The sequence below is a fragment of the Camelus bactrianus genome, chromosome 16 (genome assembly GCF_048773025.1).
Source record: "Camelus bactrianus isolate YW-2024 breed Bactrian camel chromosome 16, ASM4877302v1, whole genome shotgun sequence".
NCBI lineage: Eukaryota > Metazoa > Chordata > Mammalia > Artiodactyla > Camelidae > Camelus > Camelus bactrianus.
In genome coordinates, this window is record NC_133554.1 from 30,826,989 (window position 1) to 30,846,194 (window position 19,206).

The window sequence follows — 19,206 nt, forward strand, 5'->3', positions numbered from 1 at the left end:
AAGCTATCCCAAAGGAACCAGGTCTAGACTCCGCCTAAGGAAAGGGATGTCAATGGATGGGACCCAGAAGTCTGAGGGACAGTCAGGAGAGGAACTGCAGTACACAGAGGACACCCAGCCACCACTCCCACTCTACAGGGGCCACTGAAATTAGTGAGGTCACCACGGGAACTATGAGACTGAAACAGCTAGCTACTTACCCAAGAAAGATCGGACAGTGGTAATGGAATCTCTGTGGCCATTCCTCAGGGGCGGTGGAGGAGGAGGGGGCGGCCCAGCTGGCGTCCTTGAGGGCGGAGGTGGGGGCTTTCCTCGGCTCGGGGGGTCTGACCCATGCATTCGGTACGGGGGAGGTGGAGGGGGAGCATCCCTGGCACCATTTCGGATCATGGGTGGCGGGGGTGGAGGAGCTGCAATGAAAACCCAAAGCAGTTAGGTCTGGATGTAGAGATGGTGAGGGGCAGGGAGGGTTGATAGACATGGGCTAAGAGAGGGCCTCGGCGCTTTCCCAAAGGACCAGGCTCTGTGAGTCTCCGAGCGGCATGTTAAATATCATATTCACCCTCCCCTCATCCCTGTTTAACAACATGACCATTCTCCCAGATGCCGAAGTTCATTATAAACATGACTCCTTGTCATTTCCCATGACATGTCAGTCAAGAGTTCTACTTGTTCTTGATGATTTTTTTCCTCTGCTTTTCCATGCCTTCCTCCATTCTTCTCAGTCAGGGCTTTCTCACATTTAGCCTATTCTGCTGCAAAACGCCTCTCAAATGTTCTCCTTGCTTCTGCTCTTACCCTTCCAATCCGTTCTGCTTACCACCAACTCTCTAATCTCTCCCAAAATACTTGCTCATACTTTTTCAAGGGCTTTGTGTTTCCTACATTGTGAAGTTTCAAATCCTTAGCTTCCTACCTTGACTGGGTCTCACCCAATCATTTTCCTTTCTTACACAGTAACCTACCACGTCAGTCAGCCTGACCTCACCTCCTTTCTCCCTTCCTTGACTCCTTCCCTGTACGTTGGATTAGGTACACTCTTCTGCCCTGCCACTGTCGCCTCGTATCTCTCTACCACTCTACTGTGTGTTATAATTATCACACACGCTTCTCCCCAGTATTCCTCAAAACTCAGAGCAGTGTCTATTCATCTGAGTTCCCAAGCTCAGCCAGAGGTACGGCACATGGTAGGTACTCCATCAACATTTGCTGAATAAACCGAATTACATCTGCTTTGCTCTTGTGACGCCCCCGAAATACTCAGAAATGCCATCCCTCTTCCCTGACTCCAAATCCTACCTTTCCCTTGAGGTTCAACTCAAGTCCCAGCTTCTCAAGGCTTTCCCAAAGCAACCCACTCTGGTCTGGTTCCCTCCTCCTCTGCTCTCCCGCAGCATTTATGGGCTATGTCACTCCTCCTAGCACTCAGTAGGACAGACTAAAATGAGCGATTTTCAAACTACATATATAGTAGGTTCATCTGCAAAGATCACATATTTCCAATGATAGGCTCATTGTCCAAAAAAATTGGGAACACTTCTTTTGGAACTGTCTCCAAAGCCTGTAATAAATATTACCAGATGGTCACATCCCATTTCTCAGGTCGCACCACCAACAAAAATATCCGTACCTACAATGACTCTGATTTTTGGCCATTTTCCAAAATCAAATTCACCCTTAAAAGACAAAAATTTGCTGCTAAGCGTAAGGTAATGTCAAAAGCATACTGAACATTGCTGGGACAGGTTCTAATGTGTTTAAGTTACATTATTTCTATGCTTTTCACTAACTAACCACAACAACAGCTACCAAGTATTTGGTATCCATCATGTTCCAGGCACTGTTCTGGGTATTTATAGGCATTAAATCTTTAAAAATTCTTGTAGCCATCCCTGCAAAATTATGTGGTATTATCCCCATTTCACAAATGAGGAAACTGGGACTCAAGTTATTTGTCAAAGGTCATGGACCTAACAGACCCAGCACACTTCTGCTGCTCTCTCACAGTAAGAAAGCTGCTACCTACTGCTTTTCATAACTACCGCAAGTATTAAGTATCTCCCCAACACATGTGTAACCCAGTGAGATGGAAGTGTGTCTTTTGGTACCTAGGCCACATCCAATAAGCAGCTGTTACCTAAACAGTACATGGAGAGACTGCTTAGTTTAACAGACAACACTGTTTTAGTAATAAGGGGATATATTAATATTTCTTCCGAATTACTGTCAATTTCTATAGAGCGATCATTAGTTAAGCATGAAACAGTAATGCGATGATGTGTACAGACAAGGAGTTTGGCACCGTAGGCACCGTAAATGTTAGTTTTAGCTTCCCATAAAACACGCTCAGAATGTCAACTCTTCCTCACTCTTCAAGGTCTGTTTAAGTATGGACAGGGGCCATTAAATGCAATACTTAAAGAGAAATCTCCAGATTTCTGAACCCTGTTTTCATTTCAAATCTACCCAAACGGAAGCTTTTTCAGGTTATCTTCAAAATATTTCCCTCAGATTTCTCAGGGTCCTGGGAGTCTCCCTCTCCTGCTAGGGTGGGGCCAGGAGGAGTAAGGTAGACAGGATTAACCAAGCTCAAAGGATAGCAGTGAGATACTGAGCAGGTGGCAGTGATTAGAGCCAACCTGGACAGGCAAAATGGAGCCGGACCAAGAACCACTGGCTTGGCTCCTCCAGTGCCCTCCCTTACAGTCAGTCATCCCAACCAGGCTCTGCTATCTCTAAGAAGTTTCTGGGCTCTCTGTAACATCCAGTTTTAAGATTATTTCAAGTGGCAGAGCTGGGACCCTAAGAAACAAGCAGTGTGCAAAAGAAGCCTTGGGATGGGAAGACGGACTTTTATAATCCAAGACAAAGCCAATTTTGAGGAAAGCATGATGGTATCCTATTCTTTGAAAAACAAAAAAAATTCCCTTAAAAATATTGTTTTACTCTGCAGGAAAAATTCAGGAAACAAACTCTATGGATCATTTATGAGGGATTTTTGGGTCCCCGAGCACCCCAGGAAGGCAAAAGTAATTTTCAAACATAAACAATTTGTAAATAAAGGTATTTCTAAGGGGGAGGGTATAGCTCAAGTGGTAGAGCACATGCTTAGCATGCACAAGGTCCTGGGTTCAAACCCCAGTACCACCTCAAAAAATAAACAAACCTAATTAATTCCCCCAGTGGGGGGAAAGAAAAGGCATTTCTATAAATTAAATAATAAATTATTTATAAATTAAATAATAAAAGTATTTTTGTAAATTTTGTAAATTTGTAAATAAAAGTAATCTTTCAAATGTAAATTCTTAAAGAAACAAAAGTCTATTATCTCATACTGTTATCACAGTATGATTTATTAACAGAGATGAAAACTACCTGGATGTCCTCTGCATAAAACCACTAACAGCACACCACAGTTTATGAAGCACTTTTTTGTGTTCTTTTATTTACGACCCCCTCTGAAGGTACTGTGAACACCATTTTACAGATGCAGAAACAAACTCAGAGAATCAGAGTGAGTATGCCCCATATCACAAAACAAATAGAGCCAGTGTTCGAAAGATCTCTGATTAAATGTTTTTTTTTTTTCTTTTTCAGTGCATCTCTCTCAAGAACTGCTGCCCTGGTTATTGACACAGAAAGCAGGCTGAGGCTCGTGCCAGGCCTCAGGCTTGGTGATGGCTAGCAAACAGAACAAGGCTCGTAACTTCACATTTTTCTAAAGAAACCACAAAAAAAGGCCTGAGGAGTGGGAAGCAAGAAGTCTGCAGACATTTAAAACAACTCCGTTCAACCCACAGAAATTACATTTTTCTCCACTTCTATTCCTGGTTGGGTTTAGAAAGAGACAGGCTTTGCTCAGATAAAGGGTCATTTTTTTTTTTTAATCCCTAAACTTTGTAAAGTCAAAGGTCACTTTAGGACTATAGCCTTATGGGTAAAGCCAGGGAGACACAGGCTGGGCAATGTACCCAGTTCCCAGGGGACTCCCTGACGTGGGCTGCCAGCTTCCTGAATACAATTCTCTGTGTGCCTCATTCAGCAGCAGTTCAGTTAATGGGCTTTTAATCCAAGTTTCCTGGTGACATACCTGCTTCATTAATGACCTCATCTATAACTGCAGGGACTGACTATTTAAAAGCAAAGCTCAAAAGCCATTTGCAGAGGGTGCAGCTCCAAGTCAAATGATGTAACAGAATATGGGAGTCAAAATTCCTGAGTCTAAGAAGGCCCCAGAGAGCCCTCCTGGTCTCATTCATTCTTCACTTCCAGTCATGCTGCTTTGTAAGGTCACATACCCTCTTCCACCTTTTCCAGGGTCCCTTGATCCCCTCCTTACTCAGTTTAGGACCAGGGTCCCTTGTTACAATCACTCCTTTACACACACCCTTAACTCCCTTGCCCTGTTCTCCCTGATAGTCACACGTGCCTAACAAACGCTCACCCTGGTTACACGCAACTCTGACCCGACACACTACCTGCAAATGCACAGCTGAACACATGCTGAGCTGAGGAATCTCACTTTAAATGTGTGGCCCCTGAGCTCAAGTGGGCCCTTCGTGCTGCTGGTGATCTGAGCACACTTCCCTCCTCCACTCACTTTCCCACGCTCCCAGATGACCATTTAGTGCCCTCTTCTCTCTCTCCTCAAATCTCTATTTCCTTCCCCTCATTCACAGCATATCTCCTTGCTTTCAATTTCACCAAGAAAACTGAAGGAAAAAAAATCAGAAGAAACCTTCCACATGCTCCTACCACACACACACCACCCACCTGCTTCCACGCCTAGAGGCCCTGCCTGCCCCCCTGTCACCAGGAAAGAACTACCTGTTTTCTTATCTGAGGGCAACCTCTGACCTGTGGATCAAAATCCATTCCTTCTTGCCTCCCCAGTGACTTTCCTCAGGCAGTTTTCCCCCACTCTACTGGATCATTCCATCAGCATACAAACAGATGCTGAAATATCTCCCATCATGTGCGTGGGGGGGGGGGGGAATCCTCAATTTCACATCCTCCTCCAGCAACTATTCCATGTACCTGAGCCCCCATCCCCCTTTACAGCAAACTAAGAGATTTCTATATTTAAATACTGTTATCTTCACCAATTCTTCTCCTATTCCTGCATTCTTGAACCCTCATCTTCACCCTCCCTCCTCCACCACTCCACTAAAACTACCCAAAAGGCTCCCATCTTGTTTGGGGGAGTGTCCCCAAAATCACTCCCATGTTCAGAGACCAATGTCATTCTCAGTCTTCAACTTACCTGACCCAGCAGCGCAGGACCCAGCTGACATTCACTCCACCTTGGAGTTTCTCCATCACTCTCCTGGCGTTCCTCCGTTCTTCCTCACTAGAGGCCCTTTCTCAGCTTCCTGTTTAGTACTCTGATCACTGACCACTCAGGTAAGAAGGCCTCACCTCTTCTCTATCCACACTCCCTCCCCAGGTGACCTCACCCTACCGATGGTTCTCAATATCCTTCAAATTTCTCTCTCTAGCCCAGACCTCTCCTGAACTTCAGAGTCTGATAGACAATCACCAATTCGTTATTTCCTCTTGGATGTCTACCAAGCATCTCAAACTTGACATCCAAAACTGAACGCCAATTTCCACCACACCTGCCATGATCCTACCCATCTATCCAGTTTAATGCACTAGCCTCCTAAGTGGTCTCCTTTGGCCTCTCTGTCCTTCTGAAGTCTGTTCTCAACAGAGGAGCCAGTAACCTTTGCAAAAGGCAAATCAATGCTACTTTCAAATTCCAAGGCCCACAGTGGCTCCCTATCTCACACAGAGTAAAACCCAAAGTATTCACAAAGCCCGGCAGTGTTCTCCCATGGAATCTAGTTTTCTGACCACCATGTCCTGCCAGTCTGCCCCTCACTCATTCTTGTCCTGCCACAGCGGTCTCCTTGCTGTCCCCAGTCTCAGGGCCTTTGCGTTTGCTGCCCTCAGGGCTTGCTTAGCTTACTCCCTCACTTTCTTTAGTCTTTGCCAAACTGTCACTTTATCCATAAGGCCTTCCCTGACTCGACCCCTACCCTCACCCCTGCAATTTAAAATATTACCTCATCCCCACCCCAGTATATCCCATCCCCTTCTCTGCTTTGTATTTCTCTACACCATTTATATACTGTGTGTGTGTGTGTGTGTGTGTGTGTATTTTTTTTTTTTTACTATTTGCTTGACTGTCCAGGAAAAAAGGATTTTTTATCTTTTGTATATATTGCTGTTTCCCTTACAACAGTCTGACACACATAAAAATCTGTTGAATGAGAAAGTGAATTCTTCTTCAGTTCAATCACTGAAGGAGAGCTTTGGGGGAAAGGATGAAGAGAAAAGATAAATTCAACTCTCAGGATGATAGGAAAGAAAGCACTTACCTGCTCCCCGACTGGGAGGGTCTCGGGCTGGGGGAGGTGGCCTATTACTCTGTAAAGAGGGGGAGGCTGAGGTGGGTGGGGGAGGCGCGAGGCCTCTGACAGGCCCTGGTGTCTTCCTATGCAAAGAATTGTGTCTCTGTGGCAGCTCAGGGGCTGACTCGTTAGTGGGACTGGAGGGTCCATTGGGGACCCCAGGAGGCTGGCGGTAAGGCGGAGGAGGAGGAGCCAGAGACTGGCTACTTGGTCCCGTTCGGATATTCACAGGGGAAGGAGGTGGCTTGACGGGGGGCGGAGCAGGAGGTCCCTCTCGACCAGGGTGAAGCCTCTGTCCCGGCGTGGGCGGCAAGGGTTTCTCTCTGTTGTAGGCCGGGGCTTTGTTGCTGTGCATAGGCAGAGGTGTAGGGGGGGCGTTGGCACGCCGTCCTGGGGGAGGTGGAGGAGGGGCCGAGGAGCTGTGCTTCATGCCTGTACTGCTGGTGGTATTAGGCCGAGAGAGGTCCGGTAAGGAGGGTCTCTGCATCCGGGGCAGTTCTGGGAGTGAGGCTCGGTTGTCTGTATCATCTTGAGGGCGTCCGCTGGCTGTGGACACTGGAGGTCTTGGGGCAGCAGCTCGAGAACTGGGGACTTGGAGGGCTGGCTTACCAGCTAGGCTCTCTACAAACACACCAGACAGCACTGGTCAACAGAACCACACATACATTGGTCAGCATTTCCACGTCACCCCGCCTCCTCAGTGCAACCTGCATAGCTGCAGGGGAGGTCCCTGTACAGTTCTGGGTTTGAACCCAGTTCCGGGCTCTGGGCCCAGTCACAAAGACTGCTAATACAAGCTGAATGCATTTTTATTTAATCCCTCAGATTTGCTTTATTCTACCCTGTAACTCTGCCCCTGCTCCCACTCCTCCCCTCTCCCACCTTTGCCACACTCCTCAACCACAGATGGCCCAGCAGAAATGAATGCTCTTGGGAATAGCCTAAGGAAGTACTTATCAGATACCTGAACCATCCTTGGCTCCCACAGGGCGAAGCTTTGGCACTCCTCCTTGGAAGAGACCTCCCTTGGGCTGCAGGGCAGCTGCTCCAGAGCCATAACCACCACTGCTTCCTTTGGGTTCTGGAAAGCATACCATTAGGATTTTCATTTCATGTGCTCTGAAGCTGGTGACCAAGTCAATCCCAAGGAGAAACCCCTCCTCTATCTGGACTTAAATTTGCAAACAAACCAATACTGCTTTCATCTTTCCACTGAAATAGAAAGATGGGCTCTCTGCTCCACAGCTTCGTGGGGTTGGGGATGAAACTGTGCTGTGACGACAGAGAGAACAAAAGGAATGAGGAGCCAGCCTTCCATTATTTAGGGCGGACAGATAACCAGGATAAAGACATGTTCAACGGACTTCTTCAGGCTCTCCTCTCCAAGTCCCACATGGTGAGGAGGCTAATGGCTCAGGGACCCAGGTGTGAGAAGAACCCTCAGAGGCCCTCCAGAATGAACACTTGTAGCAATTACAAAATCATCGTTGGCTTCAGCTGAGTGGTTTATAGGACTGTGGTGGTCTCCTCAGAGCAGCCAAGGATGTGCCCTAAAAGCATTAGTGACAGTAGGAGATGGGGGGCTTAAGACCCTAAGAAGGCTTCTCAAAGGTCAAACAGAAATTCTGAAGGTATTCCAATGAAGAGATGGGAAGACAGCCAAAGAACATCCCAAGACAAAACTCTCCCACTCAGGATCCAACAATAAAAGTGACAGCCCCGCCTAGTCTCCAAGTCAGTTCTGGGGTCCCCAGGTCACTAGGAGAGAAGCTCAGACTCACTCTCGAGGATGGGAGCACTCCGATCATTAATGCTGGTCACCTTCTTCAGCTTGGTCCCCTTGCAGATGTCCTGTAAGAGAGCACCTCGACCCCGCTGCTCCTCTCTACTCAGCCTGGGCGGCTCAGTGTTTGCCTGAAGAGGGAAATGTAAGTTCACCCTAAACAGTCCCCTTCATCACAAGCTCACGATGAATGTCATAAGTCAACTGGATTCCCTGAGATGCCTGTCTAACCTAAGAAGATACACATGCCAAACGACAGCATCAATGTCCATTATCATCCTTATTGGAACTTTTTCTCGTGTGGTACCTCCTGTAAAGGGTATAGGTCTCCCGCCTCTTCAGAAGTTTCTGATAGGAGGCCTGCACTGACACCTACTGAGTACCTATGTGTTAGGCTTCTACGTCTGATGCTCTAAGTGTATTATCAACATCAAGGCAAACATTTATTTTACTATATGCTACTATATCTCAGGCATTGTGCTAAGCACATTACTTTCATTGTCTCTTAAACTTTTTTTTTAACACCTTTATTGTGGTATAATTCCTGTACCGTAAACTACACATATTTCAGATGTACAATCTGATAAATTTTGATTGATGTATACACCTATGAAACCACCACCACAATCAAGCTAACATTTCCATCACCCCCCAAGAGGTGCAAATTTCGAATTTCTGATTTATCCCTTCCCACCCCTTTTACCCTCTGGTAACGGTAAAGTTTGTTCTCTGTGTTTATCTCACTTAAATCATGAACTGTTCCTATGATCAGCTACAACAGGGGCACAGGGACAGACGACTAGATAAATGGAACAAAACAGAAAGTCCATAAGCAGGCTTAGCTCTATACAAGAAACAGTAAAAGTGTATTTCACCAGGGCAGAAAAGACAGATTATTAAATACAAGGTGTAACAACTGGTTAATTTTTAGAAAAAAATAATAAAGTTAAATACCTACCTCATAACTTTACTCTCAAACAAATTCTAGCTGAATTATAAAATTTAAGTGTAAAAAAATAAAATCACAGAAATAATAAAATCACAGAAGTACTATATGGAAAAAATAAGTAAGGGAAGACTTTTTAAGCAAGACAACCAAAATACAGGAAAAGATTAACATACTTGCTTACTAAGAATTACTTACTTAGGAATATAATAAGCAGATGACACATGGGAAGGAAAATTGTCTTTGACAAATGTAATATATGATAGAAACAAAGGCAGTGTCCTAAATCTCTAGAGCATTAACATGTAAAAACGACTTAGAAATCAACAGGATAATAAGCAAAAGATGCGAACAACATTGTGTAAGAGACATCAAAAGAGCCAGCAAATATGAAAAAAAAATTTCAACTATAATAAATTTAAAAAAAGCAGTGTAAACAGTATCATTATCTATAGATGAAACTGGTGAGGTTCAAATTACAAAGAGAGATTGCTAGCTTCATAAAGGTAGGGACCACTGGCTTACACAGTGCCTGGCACACTGAAGATGTTCAAAAACATACAGAATATATAACCATCCTGCAGTGGGTACAAGGATTCAGGAAAACAGGTACTCTTTTCTACTCCCTGGGGTAAGACAGATTGGTATGATTTTTCTAGAAAGTAATTTATGTATTAAAGATCTTTCAAAGGTCTAACACAAGACTCCTACTTCCAGGATCCGACTTTAAGAAAATAATTAGAGACATGCACGAAGACGATAATAATAGCAAAAACTGGTTTATAATAGCATAAAGCTGAAAGTAATCTAAAAGTTCAGCCAAGAACAACGATGGTATAACCATACAATGGATGCCAGTTAAGTGCTTAAAAATGTAGAAGTAAACAGCTTTCATGGAAGTCAATGTTTGACACCATCAAGTAAAAAAATATTATAAAACAATACACACAGCGTAATTCCAGTCTTCTCTTCTGTAGAACAAGAATAACAATAGACTCTATCTCATAGGGTAGTTTTTGAGAATTAAATAACACTTTTGAAGAACCCAGCCCAGTGGCTGGTCTATAGTAAGAGCTCAATAAATAGTAGCTGGCTTATATTTGGAAGAAAAAAAGATACACACATATAGAAAATTTCTGGAAGGATATACACTGATGCTAGCAAAAGTTAATTTTGGGTAATAATTATTTATGTTTGTCTGTATTATTTTCTAGTGTGCCTACAATGAATATGTAAAACATACAAAATGTTAACAAAGGTTAACTATAGGTAGTTCAACATTTTCTATGTTTATTGGTATTCTCTAGTTTTTTCCATTTTTAGTACAATAAAGAACTTTAATGATATCACTAACTATTTTAATGACATCACAAGTCATTCGTGATGGATTAATGAGTAAGAAGAGCAGATAAGAAATCAGTATGTATATAAAGCACAACCTCTTTTTCTTTTAAAGAAAAGTAGAAAGAACTGGTGCAGCACTGTGGAGGACAGCATGGAGATTCCTCAAAAAACTAAAAACAGACTTACCATATGATCCAGCAACCCCACTCCTGGGCATATATCCAGAGGAAAATATAATTCAAAAAGATACAAGCACCCCAATGTTCATAACAGCACTATTTACAATAGCCAAGACATGGAAACAATCCAAATGTCCACTGATAGATGACTGGATAAAGACGTTGTGGTGTACGTGTACACACACACACACACACACACACACACACACACACACTGGACTACTACTCAGCCATAAAAAAGAATAAAACAATGCCACCTGCAGCAACATGGGTGGACCTAGAGATTGTCATTCTAAGTGAAGTTAAGTCAGAAAGAGAAAGAAAAATACCATATGATATCACTTATATGTGGAATTTTTTTTTAAAAAAGGACACAAATGAACTTATCTACCAAAGAGAAACAGATTCACAGACAAAGAGAACAAACTTATGGTTACCTGGGGGTAAAGGAGGTGGGAAGGGATAAATCAGGAATTCAAAATATGCACTGCTTGGGGAGTGATGGAAATGTCAGCTATCTTGATTGTGGTGGTGGTTTCATGGGTATATACATCTGTCAAAATTCATCAAATTGTATTTCTGAAATATGTGTAGTTTACTGTCCAGGTATCATACCATAATAAAGGTATTAGAAAAAAAAAGAGAAAAGTAGAAAGATACAGAGGGAGGGAGGGAAGAGAAGGGCACACAAAACTGTGATGAATGGCTGGATTATGGGTAACTGCTCCATTTTGCTTAACACAGTTCATACATTTCTTGAACGTATTAGTTTGGTAAAGAGAAAACTAAACATGTCTAAAATTGAGTTCATACCCTCCTCCACAAACCCGTTTCTCTTTTAAATAGCACCATCATTCAACCAGTCACCCAACCAGAGTCATTCAAATCTCCTTCCTCTTCCTCATTCTTCCCCCTGTCATCAGACTGTTAGATTTTACTTTCTCAGTGTCTCCTGTGCCCACTCTCCACCCTCACTGCTTTAGTCCAGACTCTCAATTTTCAATTGCAAAAGACTTCTGTCTCCAGTCTCAACCTCCCTGTCTCTAGTCTCAACTCCCAATCCACTGTCCACGCTGTTAAGAGTGATCTTTCTAATATAAACCAATCATGTTACTCCTGATGAAGAGACTTCAGCATCTCCCCATCACCACTGTGAGAAAAATCCAAACCCTTTGCCTATACCCCCAGCCTCAGCTCCCATACCACCTTTAAGCAATAATCCAAACCTCTGTGCTTTCTCACAAACAGCACCCTTCCACGTTCAACTTCGAGTGCCCTCTTCTCTCCCTTCTTTTTCTGGCTAAACTCGACTCATCCTTCAAGATTCAGCTCAAGGCTCATCTCCCCACTAGACGCCTTGTCTGACTGCCTCCTCTCCCTCCGACCACTAGTGAGGTGCCTTTCTTTGTGGCCCCATTTATCTCTGTGTAGCACAAGTTTTGCCTGTTGACTTGTCTGTCTCACTCATTCCACTGGGAGCTCCTGAAGGCAGAAACTGTCTCATATCTGGGTGATGGTATTATAGATGACTTTTACTTGCTTCTTTTTGCTTATCTGCACATTTTCCTTCTTTTTTAATTATATAAATAAATTCTTGTTGTAAAAGCATCAAACAATATATACGTATAAAGTAAAATTATGTGGCTTTTCTAAATTGTACTGACATACAGGAAACCCCCAACAAAAGGCTACTGCTGGATGACTAAGATGGCATGATGCAGGGCAGTCGTGCAAGAGGCAACAGATATGCGTGAATATACTATGGGTCCCTGAACCCCACTGTATCAAGAGCACCTCTGCTTTTATCTACTTCACTTATTTTGGACTTCCACATACAAGTTTATCTAAAGGGGGATTCCTACATATCCTCAAAACAAAATGTCTAAACACCAAAAGTTACAGGAAAAAACCTAGAGGTTGGCAGACCTGAACTCTAGTCTCAGTTTGAAACAAACAAATTAGCTAGGTAAGTCACTCTTCCCCTTTGGGGCAAAATTTCTCATCTGTTAAGCACACACACACACACACAAACACCCCTCTGGGGTGTTTGTTCTCTAAAGTCACATTTTACAAAAATGAGTTAAAGTACCCAGGTTCCTTCTTTCTCATGTGACTCCAGGTATCACAACCCAGATATAGTAAAGGTGGCTGCCTTCTTGGTTCAGAAGCCACACTGCTTTTTTCCCCCTTCCCATTATTGAAACTTTAGTCTTCTTACTAATTCCATTAACTCCTTTCTTTCTTGATTGGGAAGGGGGTGGTTAGACTTGATGGACTTGGCTTTGGAGCAGAAGAGGAGATGAAATGGTAGCAAGAAACAAGCACTAGGAATTGCCATCTCTTTTCTCAGGGATGTCAGAGAAAGGATACACTGAGATTTATAGAACAAATAGTTCCTACTCTGATGCCACCTGTCCACATCCCCATTTAGACTAAATCAGGACAAAAACAAACAAACAAACAAAAAGTCAAAACATTATGGTCCTAGGAGGACTTCTCAGGAATCAGAGAACTAGTTGATGAAGATAGACTTTACTTACTTATCCTCCATCCTCTTATACCACATGCCTTTGAGTACACTAGGTATTCACAAAGGCTGTGAGATAGCTGGGGGGAAGGGCTACCTACCTGATTAAAAGTGGGAGGTGGCGGAGGACCGGGAGGTGGTGGAGGGGGAGGAGGAATTGGCATCCTTGCCTGGCTTGCAGTTGGCACTGCTCTCTCTCCGTTTTAGTCTGCAGCTTTAGGTCACTCATATACCTGAAAATGAAACAAATAAATTCATGAGAAGAACTCTGCCACGAGAGACACTGAGATCAGGAGAACTATGGGACGGGGTCTGATATCAGAGAGAAACTGGGTACCTCCCCTCCTAGCTGAACTGTGATATAGGCCAAGGCTTAGTAAACCTTTTCTGTAAAAGGCCAGATAAAAAATATTTTAGGTTTTGTAGACCACATATGGTCTCTGTGGCACCTTATTCTTTTGTTTTGTTGTGTTTTGACGCTCTTTTAAACTTTATTTTTTTACAGCAGTTATGAGGTTCACAGAAAAATGGAGCAGAAAGTACAGAGTTCCCCTATAAACCTTGTCCTCACACATACAGTGTCCCACACCATCTACATCCTGCAGTGGTACATTTATTACAACTGATGAACTTACACTGACACCTCTTTATCACCCAAAGTCCATTATTTATGTTAGGGTCCACTCCTTGTGTTGTTTATTGCATGGGTTTGGACACATGTATAATGACAACTATCCACCACTGCAGTATCGTACGGAATAGTTTCACTGTCCTAAAAATTCTTACACTATGCCTACTCATCCCTCCTGCCCCAGAACCCCTGGTAACCACTGAGCTTTCTGTTTTTTTCAGTTGAAGTACAGTTTACAATGTTGTGTCAATTTCTGGTGTACAGCATAATGTTTCAGTCATACATATACATACATATATTCATTTTCACATTCTTTTTCATTACAGGTTACTATAAGACATTGAATATAGTTCCCTGTGCTGTACACCAGAAATGTGTTATTATCTATTTTATCTATAGTAGTTAGTATCTGTACCACTGAGCTTTTTAGTGTCTCCATACTTTTGCCTTTTCCTCTCGTTATATAGTTGAAATCAGGCAGTATATTATACCCTTCTCATTCTGGCTTCTTTCACTTAGTAACATGCATTTAAGTTTCCTCCATGTCTTTTCATGGCATGATAGCTCATTTCTTTTTAGCAATGAGTAACATTCCACTGTCCAGATGTACCACGTTTGGTTTACCCATTCATCTACTGAAGGACATGTTGGATGCTTCCAAGTCTTAGCAATTATGAATAACACTGATATAAACATCCTTTCGCAGGTTTCTGTGAGGACATATGTTTTCCACTCATTTGGGTAAATATCAAGGAGCATGACTGCTGGATCACACCGTAAAGGTGTGTTTTGTAATAAACTGCCAAAATATCTTCCAAGGCGGCTATTCCATTCAGCATTCTCATCAGCAGTAAATGAGAGTTCCTACTGCCAGCGTTTTGGATTTTGGTCTTTCTGATAGATGTGTGGTAGGTAGGATCCTGTTGTTTTAATTTGCAATTTCCAGCTGGCATATGATGTTGGAATCTTCAAATGCTTACTTGCCATATGTGTATCTTCTTTGGTGAGGTGTCTGTTCAGGTCTTTTGCCCAGTTTTTAATCACGCTGTTTGTTTTCTCATTGCTGAGTTTTAAGAGTTCTTTGTATGTTTTAGGTAACAGTCGTCTATTAGATGTATCTTTTGCAAGTATCTTCGCCCAGCCTGCAACTTGTCTTCTCATTCTCTTATTTTTACAATATTTTTAAAATGTAAAAACTATTGAGTCATTGGACCAGATCTGACTCATGGGCCAAAGTTTACCAACCCTTGGTATAGTCATATCCTGGAATGTGATCAGAGCATAAATACCATGTGAGAATTTAGCTACTTCTCAGTGGCTTAACACTTAACGCTCAAAAACTATACAGCTCTCTCCTTATTATAGTCTGTAAGTGGTCCTGATTTTATATATGAGACTAATGCCAAGAACTCTTACCCTAAGACATTAAAGTAGGCGACAAAGAGAAAACCAAAACTCAAGAACAGTAACTACCTCCAAAAAGTCACACCAAGGAAATCCCACTTCTTTTTTGAAATTCCACTTCTTGAATCCCCAAAAACTAAGGCCAAAGTAACTGCAGAGGTTCGATTCTGAGCTCTTTACAGGAGTGACCAAAATCTCTCTGTGAATACAGAAGTAACCACTTAAACACTTCTCTCAATGCCCTGGGAAAGATGACAGGAAAGGGCAAACATTCCAAAGGTTCTGTAAAACCATGAATCTTTGTAGGCGAGCAGAATTATCAAAAACATGACTGTGAATGTCTTCAAAATCCAAACTCCTTCCAGTATAATGCCACTACGGGCTGGCTGCCCAGCAAAGCTTTTTGCTGCAACCACAGACAAAGAACTGGACAGCAGAGTGGCAAGGTGGTTCCCATGGGGAATGGTGTCTGAACTCACTTCAAGGAACGAGCAGCTGACTCCCCTCTAAGGGAAATAACTTCCCGCTTCTGGTTTCAGAGCTAAGTCTAGTCTTTTATTTGTCAGGGATCTAACATACTAGGCTTGAAAAATTGATCAAAATAGTAAACCCTCATAAGCAGAACATCTATCACCAGAGGCAGGGGTTTAAAATAAAAGAACACATAGAGAAGATGAAAAAACATCCTTCTATGTGAATTCTCTGGCTTCACTATGACCGTTTCACTCAAGTCCCCACAGCATTCTTTTTTTTTTTTTAATCTTCTCTCCTCTCTCTCCCCACAGCATTCTTAAAGAAAGCTAGCAGCAAACAACAGAAAAAATAATCGTCTATTCAGAAACAAACATTTACAACTAACTCCAGTCATCTCAGTTCCTGCCTTTTCTGGGTTTTCAGTTCTGCCTACTTTGGCCCTTGTCACGGTTGAAATGGTCTCCTAGAATGACCTGGAAAAGAGATTCAGACAAGTCCATATTCTTTCCATATCCACAGTTGATCCAATCTACACACGACAGAGTAAGAAATGACCTAAAGGGACAAGCTTATGCCTGACAATGAATGTCACTGAATAGGCAAAGCAGTAATTCTCCAGCAAGGCAAATCTGTTTTTTAAGTCACCCACTGCAAAAGACCATTCCCCAGTCAAAGATGCCTTCTTAGAATAGGCTCAATTCAAACTCCAATTTCAAAACAGACCCACCAAAAAAAAAAAATCGCTTTCACCAAGTGACTGATTTTCGAGTTGACTATCAGCAGGGGCTCTTGATCTTTCTCTGCCTCCAGAAAGACTGCAGGCAAGACACCCTCCTATCAGTGACCGTGAGTACAGGATGACACACTACAGCAGAGCAGGATCTCTTCCATTTTACAGGTGAAGACCCTGAAGCTCCAGGAGTGACCCCCAAGACCACTCAAGAGTAACGCGCACAGTTAGGACCCAAACTCAGGTTTCCTGATCCCCTTCTACTTCATTAATCACTATGAAAAAATCTCCACTGAAGTTGGTTGGATTTAGCAACTTTCTACTATTTTTCCCCAAATGAAAACTCAGCTGGTTCCAAATTCCTATCTCAGTGATAGACTACAAACAGACCTCTGTATGTTTTCCAAGTGCAGATCAATTTATATAAATTTTAATTAATACAACTTTCCTTTCCCTGAAGATTCCCCAAAGAAGCTTTATTCATACTAATTTAGGATTGATACTACGAGCACTAATCCAGTGCAGAGGGTCTGCTTTGAGTTAAGAACAAATGAACCAAAAACAGTTCATGAAGTTTTATGATAAAAAGACAAAGTAATCAAAGGACAAATTCAGGCCTTCTGGAAGCACTGTATATTGCAATTTTAAGAATCTAACATTTCTGAAGTTAAACCTGAGATTAAACTAAAAAAAGAAAAAAAACACATTCATCATAAAATTCAGTAAGCATTTCCTTTCTGATCGATCAAATTAGAACTACAAGTCTTACCATCTGTGTTCTTCCCAGTCCTTGATTTCAGAAATATTCTGAGGTTCTCTCTAGTTTAGCAACACAGTAATTCTCATTCCCTTCTTAAGCCCTTCCATCTTAAAAACCATGATATAATAAGCTTTTCATATCCTCAGGAGTCAGTTTCTTTGAAATAAAGATCAGAGAGTATTATTTCAAGTCTTCTTGATGTCAAATTTATCACAGAATTCAAAGGTAAGTCTCCATAAAATTCAAGCAATGCACTTTCAAAAAGAGCTTTCTTCTGTTCCTCAAAAGACAAAACCTATTTTTCTATTCAATTTCCAAATATTCCTACATTTTAGAAGCAGGAAACTTGCTGAGGATGAAGACACTGACTACTGTCTTTTACATTTGATAAATGAAGAATCCAATTTAGTTGCTGCTTTTTTCAAATATTTAAAGTGATCTAAGAGGTATCCTAGTTACCACAACAATGTGAGGCCTTTATTCAGATGGCATTCTGCTGTTAACAAAATTCAGGTTTCAATCACAAGTTACTTTAAAAAGAAAAAAATTTATTTTAAATCTCACTCTTAATGCCATCCACTTTCATGCTGAGAAACCTCAGGTAACAGCACTTTTCTTTGATCTCAGCTTTGATTACAGAGTAAAATTACAGTTTTTGTACCGAAGTACCCAACAAAATCCCACAGGAAAAATAAAAAAACTGACCTTGAAAGTTTTTTAAGTACGTTGCATCCCTCAGCAGTCTCAAGGGCCTTAGTTTCCCCTTGTAAGAATCAGTCATATAAATAGGAATTGGGGATGTCAATAAGAAAATTATCTCTCCTTTCTTAAATACATGTTCAATTCTTTAATATCCTATTAAAACTCTTCCCAATATACAGAAAGACAGGTAAAAGAGACATTTCTCTGAAAGACCATTATTAGCTCTACCTACTCTGTCTCCAGATAATCCAAAGAGAAGGCTGTTGTGTGTGTCTTCAAGAGGAAAAAGTTTCAGATGTTCACCCTACTGGAATTCTTCTGATCCCACAGTTCAAATTAAAAAGGAATCTAACAGTATCAGAGATGGAACATAAATGTTCAGCAGAAAGAGAAAAATCAGTTCCTCTAGGACAAAGAAAGTCACATAAGAGACAATGGGGTTTTTGTCTGGTGTATTTTCACCCCAGCCAGAAGCCTTGCCTAATGTAGGTGGAGTGGCAACACTTTCCAAGCAAGGATGTTAAAAACCCATTAATGAATCAGCTGTTCACAACCATTCAATAAAACCCTAGAAACATTTCCATCATACAAGTTCACAATGAGCAAGCCCACTTTGCACATTTCTCAGTCATGTTACAGACAGAATTAAGAGCAAGAAACCAAGGGTAACTGCAAGAAATAAAAATAAGTAGAAAGTGAATGGGTGGATTTTTGTTAAAACTGGATTCCAAATTCAACAGCATTCACCCCATTCTGATAAGCACTTAACAAGTACTACTCAAATAACCCTACAGTGGTCCATTACTACCAGTTTAGACATCACCTTGAACTAAGAAACTTTAGAGGAAAATTTCATGTATCTATGTTCATTTTATCCAATGAGTTCTTAAGCACAGACAGCACTGTATCCTTCTACAGTTCTTTCCTATTATTTTAAAGCATAGAATAGGGACTCAATAGTCACTTGTTGAACTGAACAGAAGTAAATTTAAGAGTAGTGTTGTCTGAAAGAGCCAGCAAGTCTGAGTGGAGAAAAAAAAACAATGAAGGATGGACCAGAAATGGAAAAGACAGTAGAATGAAGAGATCTGTGAAAAGAGGAAAGGAACACAAGGCTATATATATGTGTAGTTCCGTGTTCCAAAAAATTTTAACTTGCTGAATTTAATCATTCATGAATTCATCTATCGTCCAATAAATAATTATTGAGCACCCACCACTTAATCCATTCAATAAATATTTACTAAGCACCCACTAAATCTCAAAGCATTGTTCTATAACAACAGCTTGCAGCCGGGGAGACACTTGGC

The 19,206-nt window shown here is 41.8% G+C and overlaps 1 protein-coding gene across 6 annotated transcripts in view; it reads right to left on the reverse strand.

Annotated features, from left to right (window-relative positions):
- WIPF2 (WAS/WASL interacting protein family member 2) overlaps positions 1 to 19,206 on the reverse strand; it is a 40,797-nt gene that overhangs the window by 6,412 nt on the left and 15,179 nt on the right. For 5 of the 6 annotated variants that reach the window (XM_010960450.3, XM_045520722.2, XM_045520721.2 and 2 more), the window contains 5 exons: positions 13,297 to 13,428; positions 8,198 to 8,330; positions 7,381 to 7,497; positions 6,384 to 7,037; positions 201 to 410 (listed from right to left, as the gene is read on the reverse strand). In XM_010960450.3, the coding sequence (XP_010958752.1) occupies positions 201 to 410; positions 6,384 to 7,037; positions 7,381 to 7,497; positions 8,198 to 8,330; positions 13,297 to 13,359 (1,177 nt within the window). In that variant the 5' untranslated portion in view covers positions 13,360 to 13,428. Of the gene's footprint in view, positions 1 to 200; positions 411 to 6,383; positions 7,038 to 7,380; positions 7,498 to 8,197; positions 8,331 to 13,296; positions 13,429 to 15,299; positions 15,430 to 19,206 lie in introns of all 6 variants that reach the window. The other variant, XM_074342876.1, reaches the window with a different exon arrangement.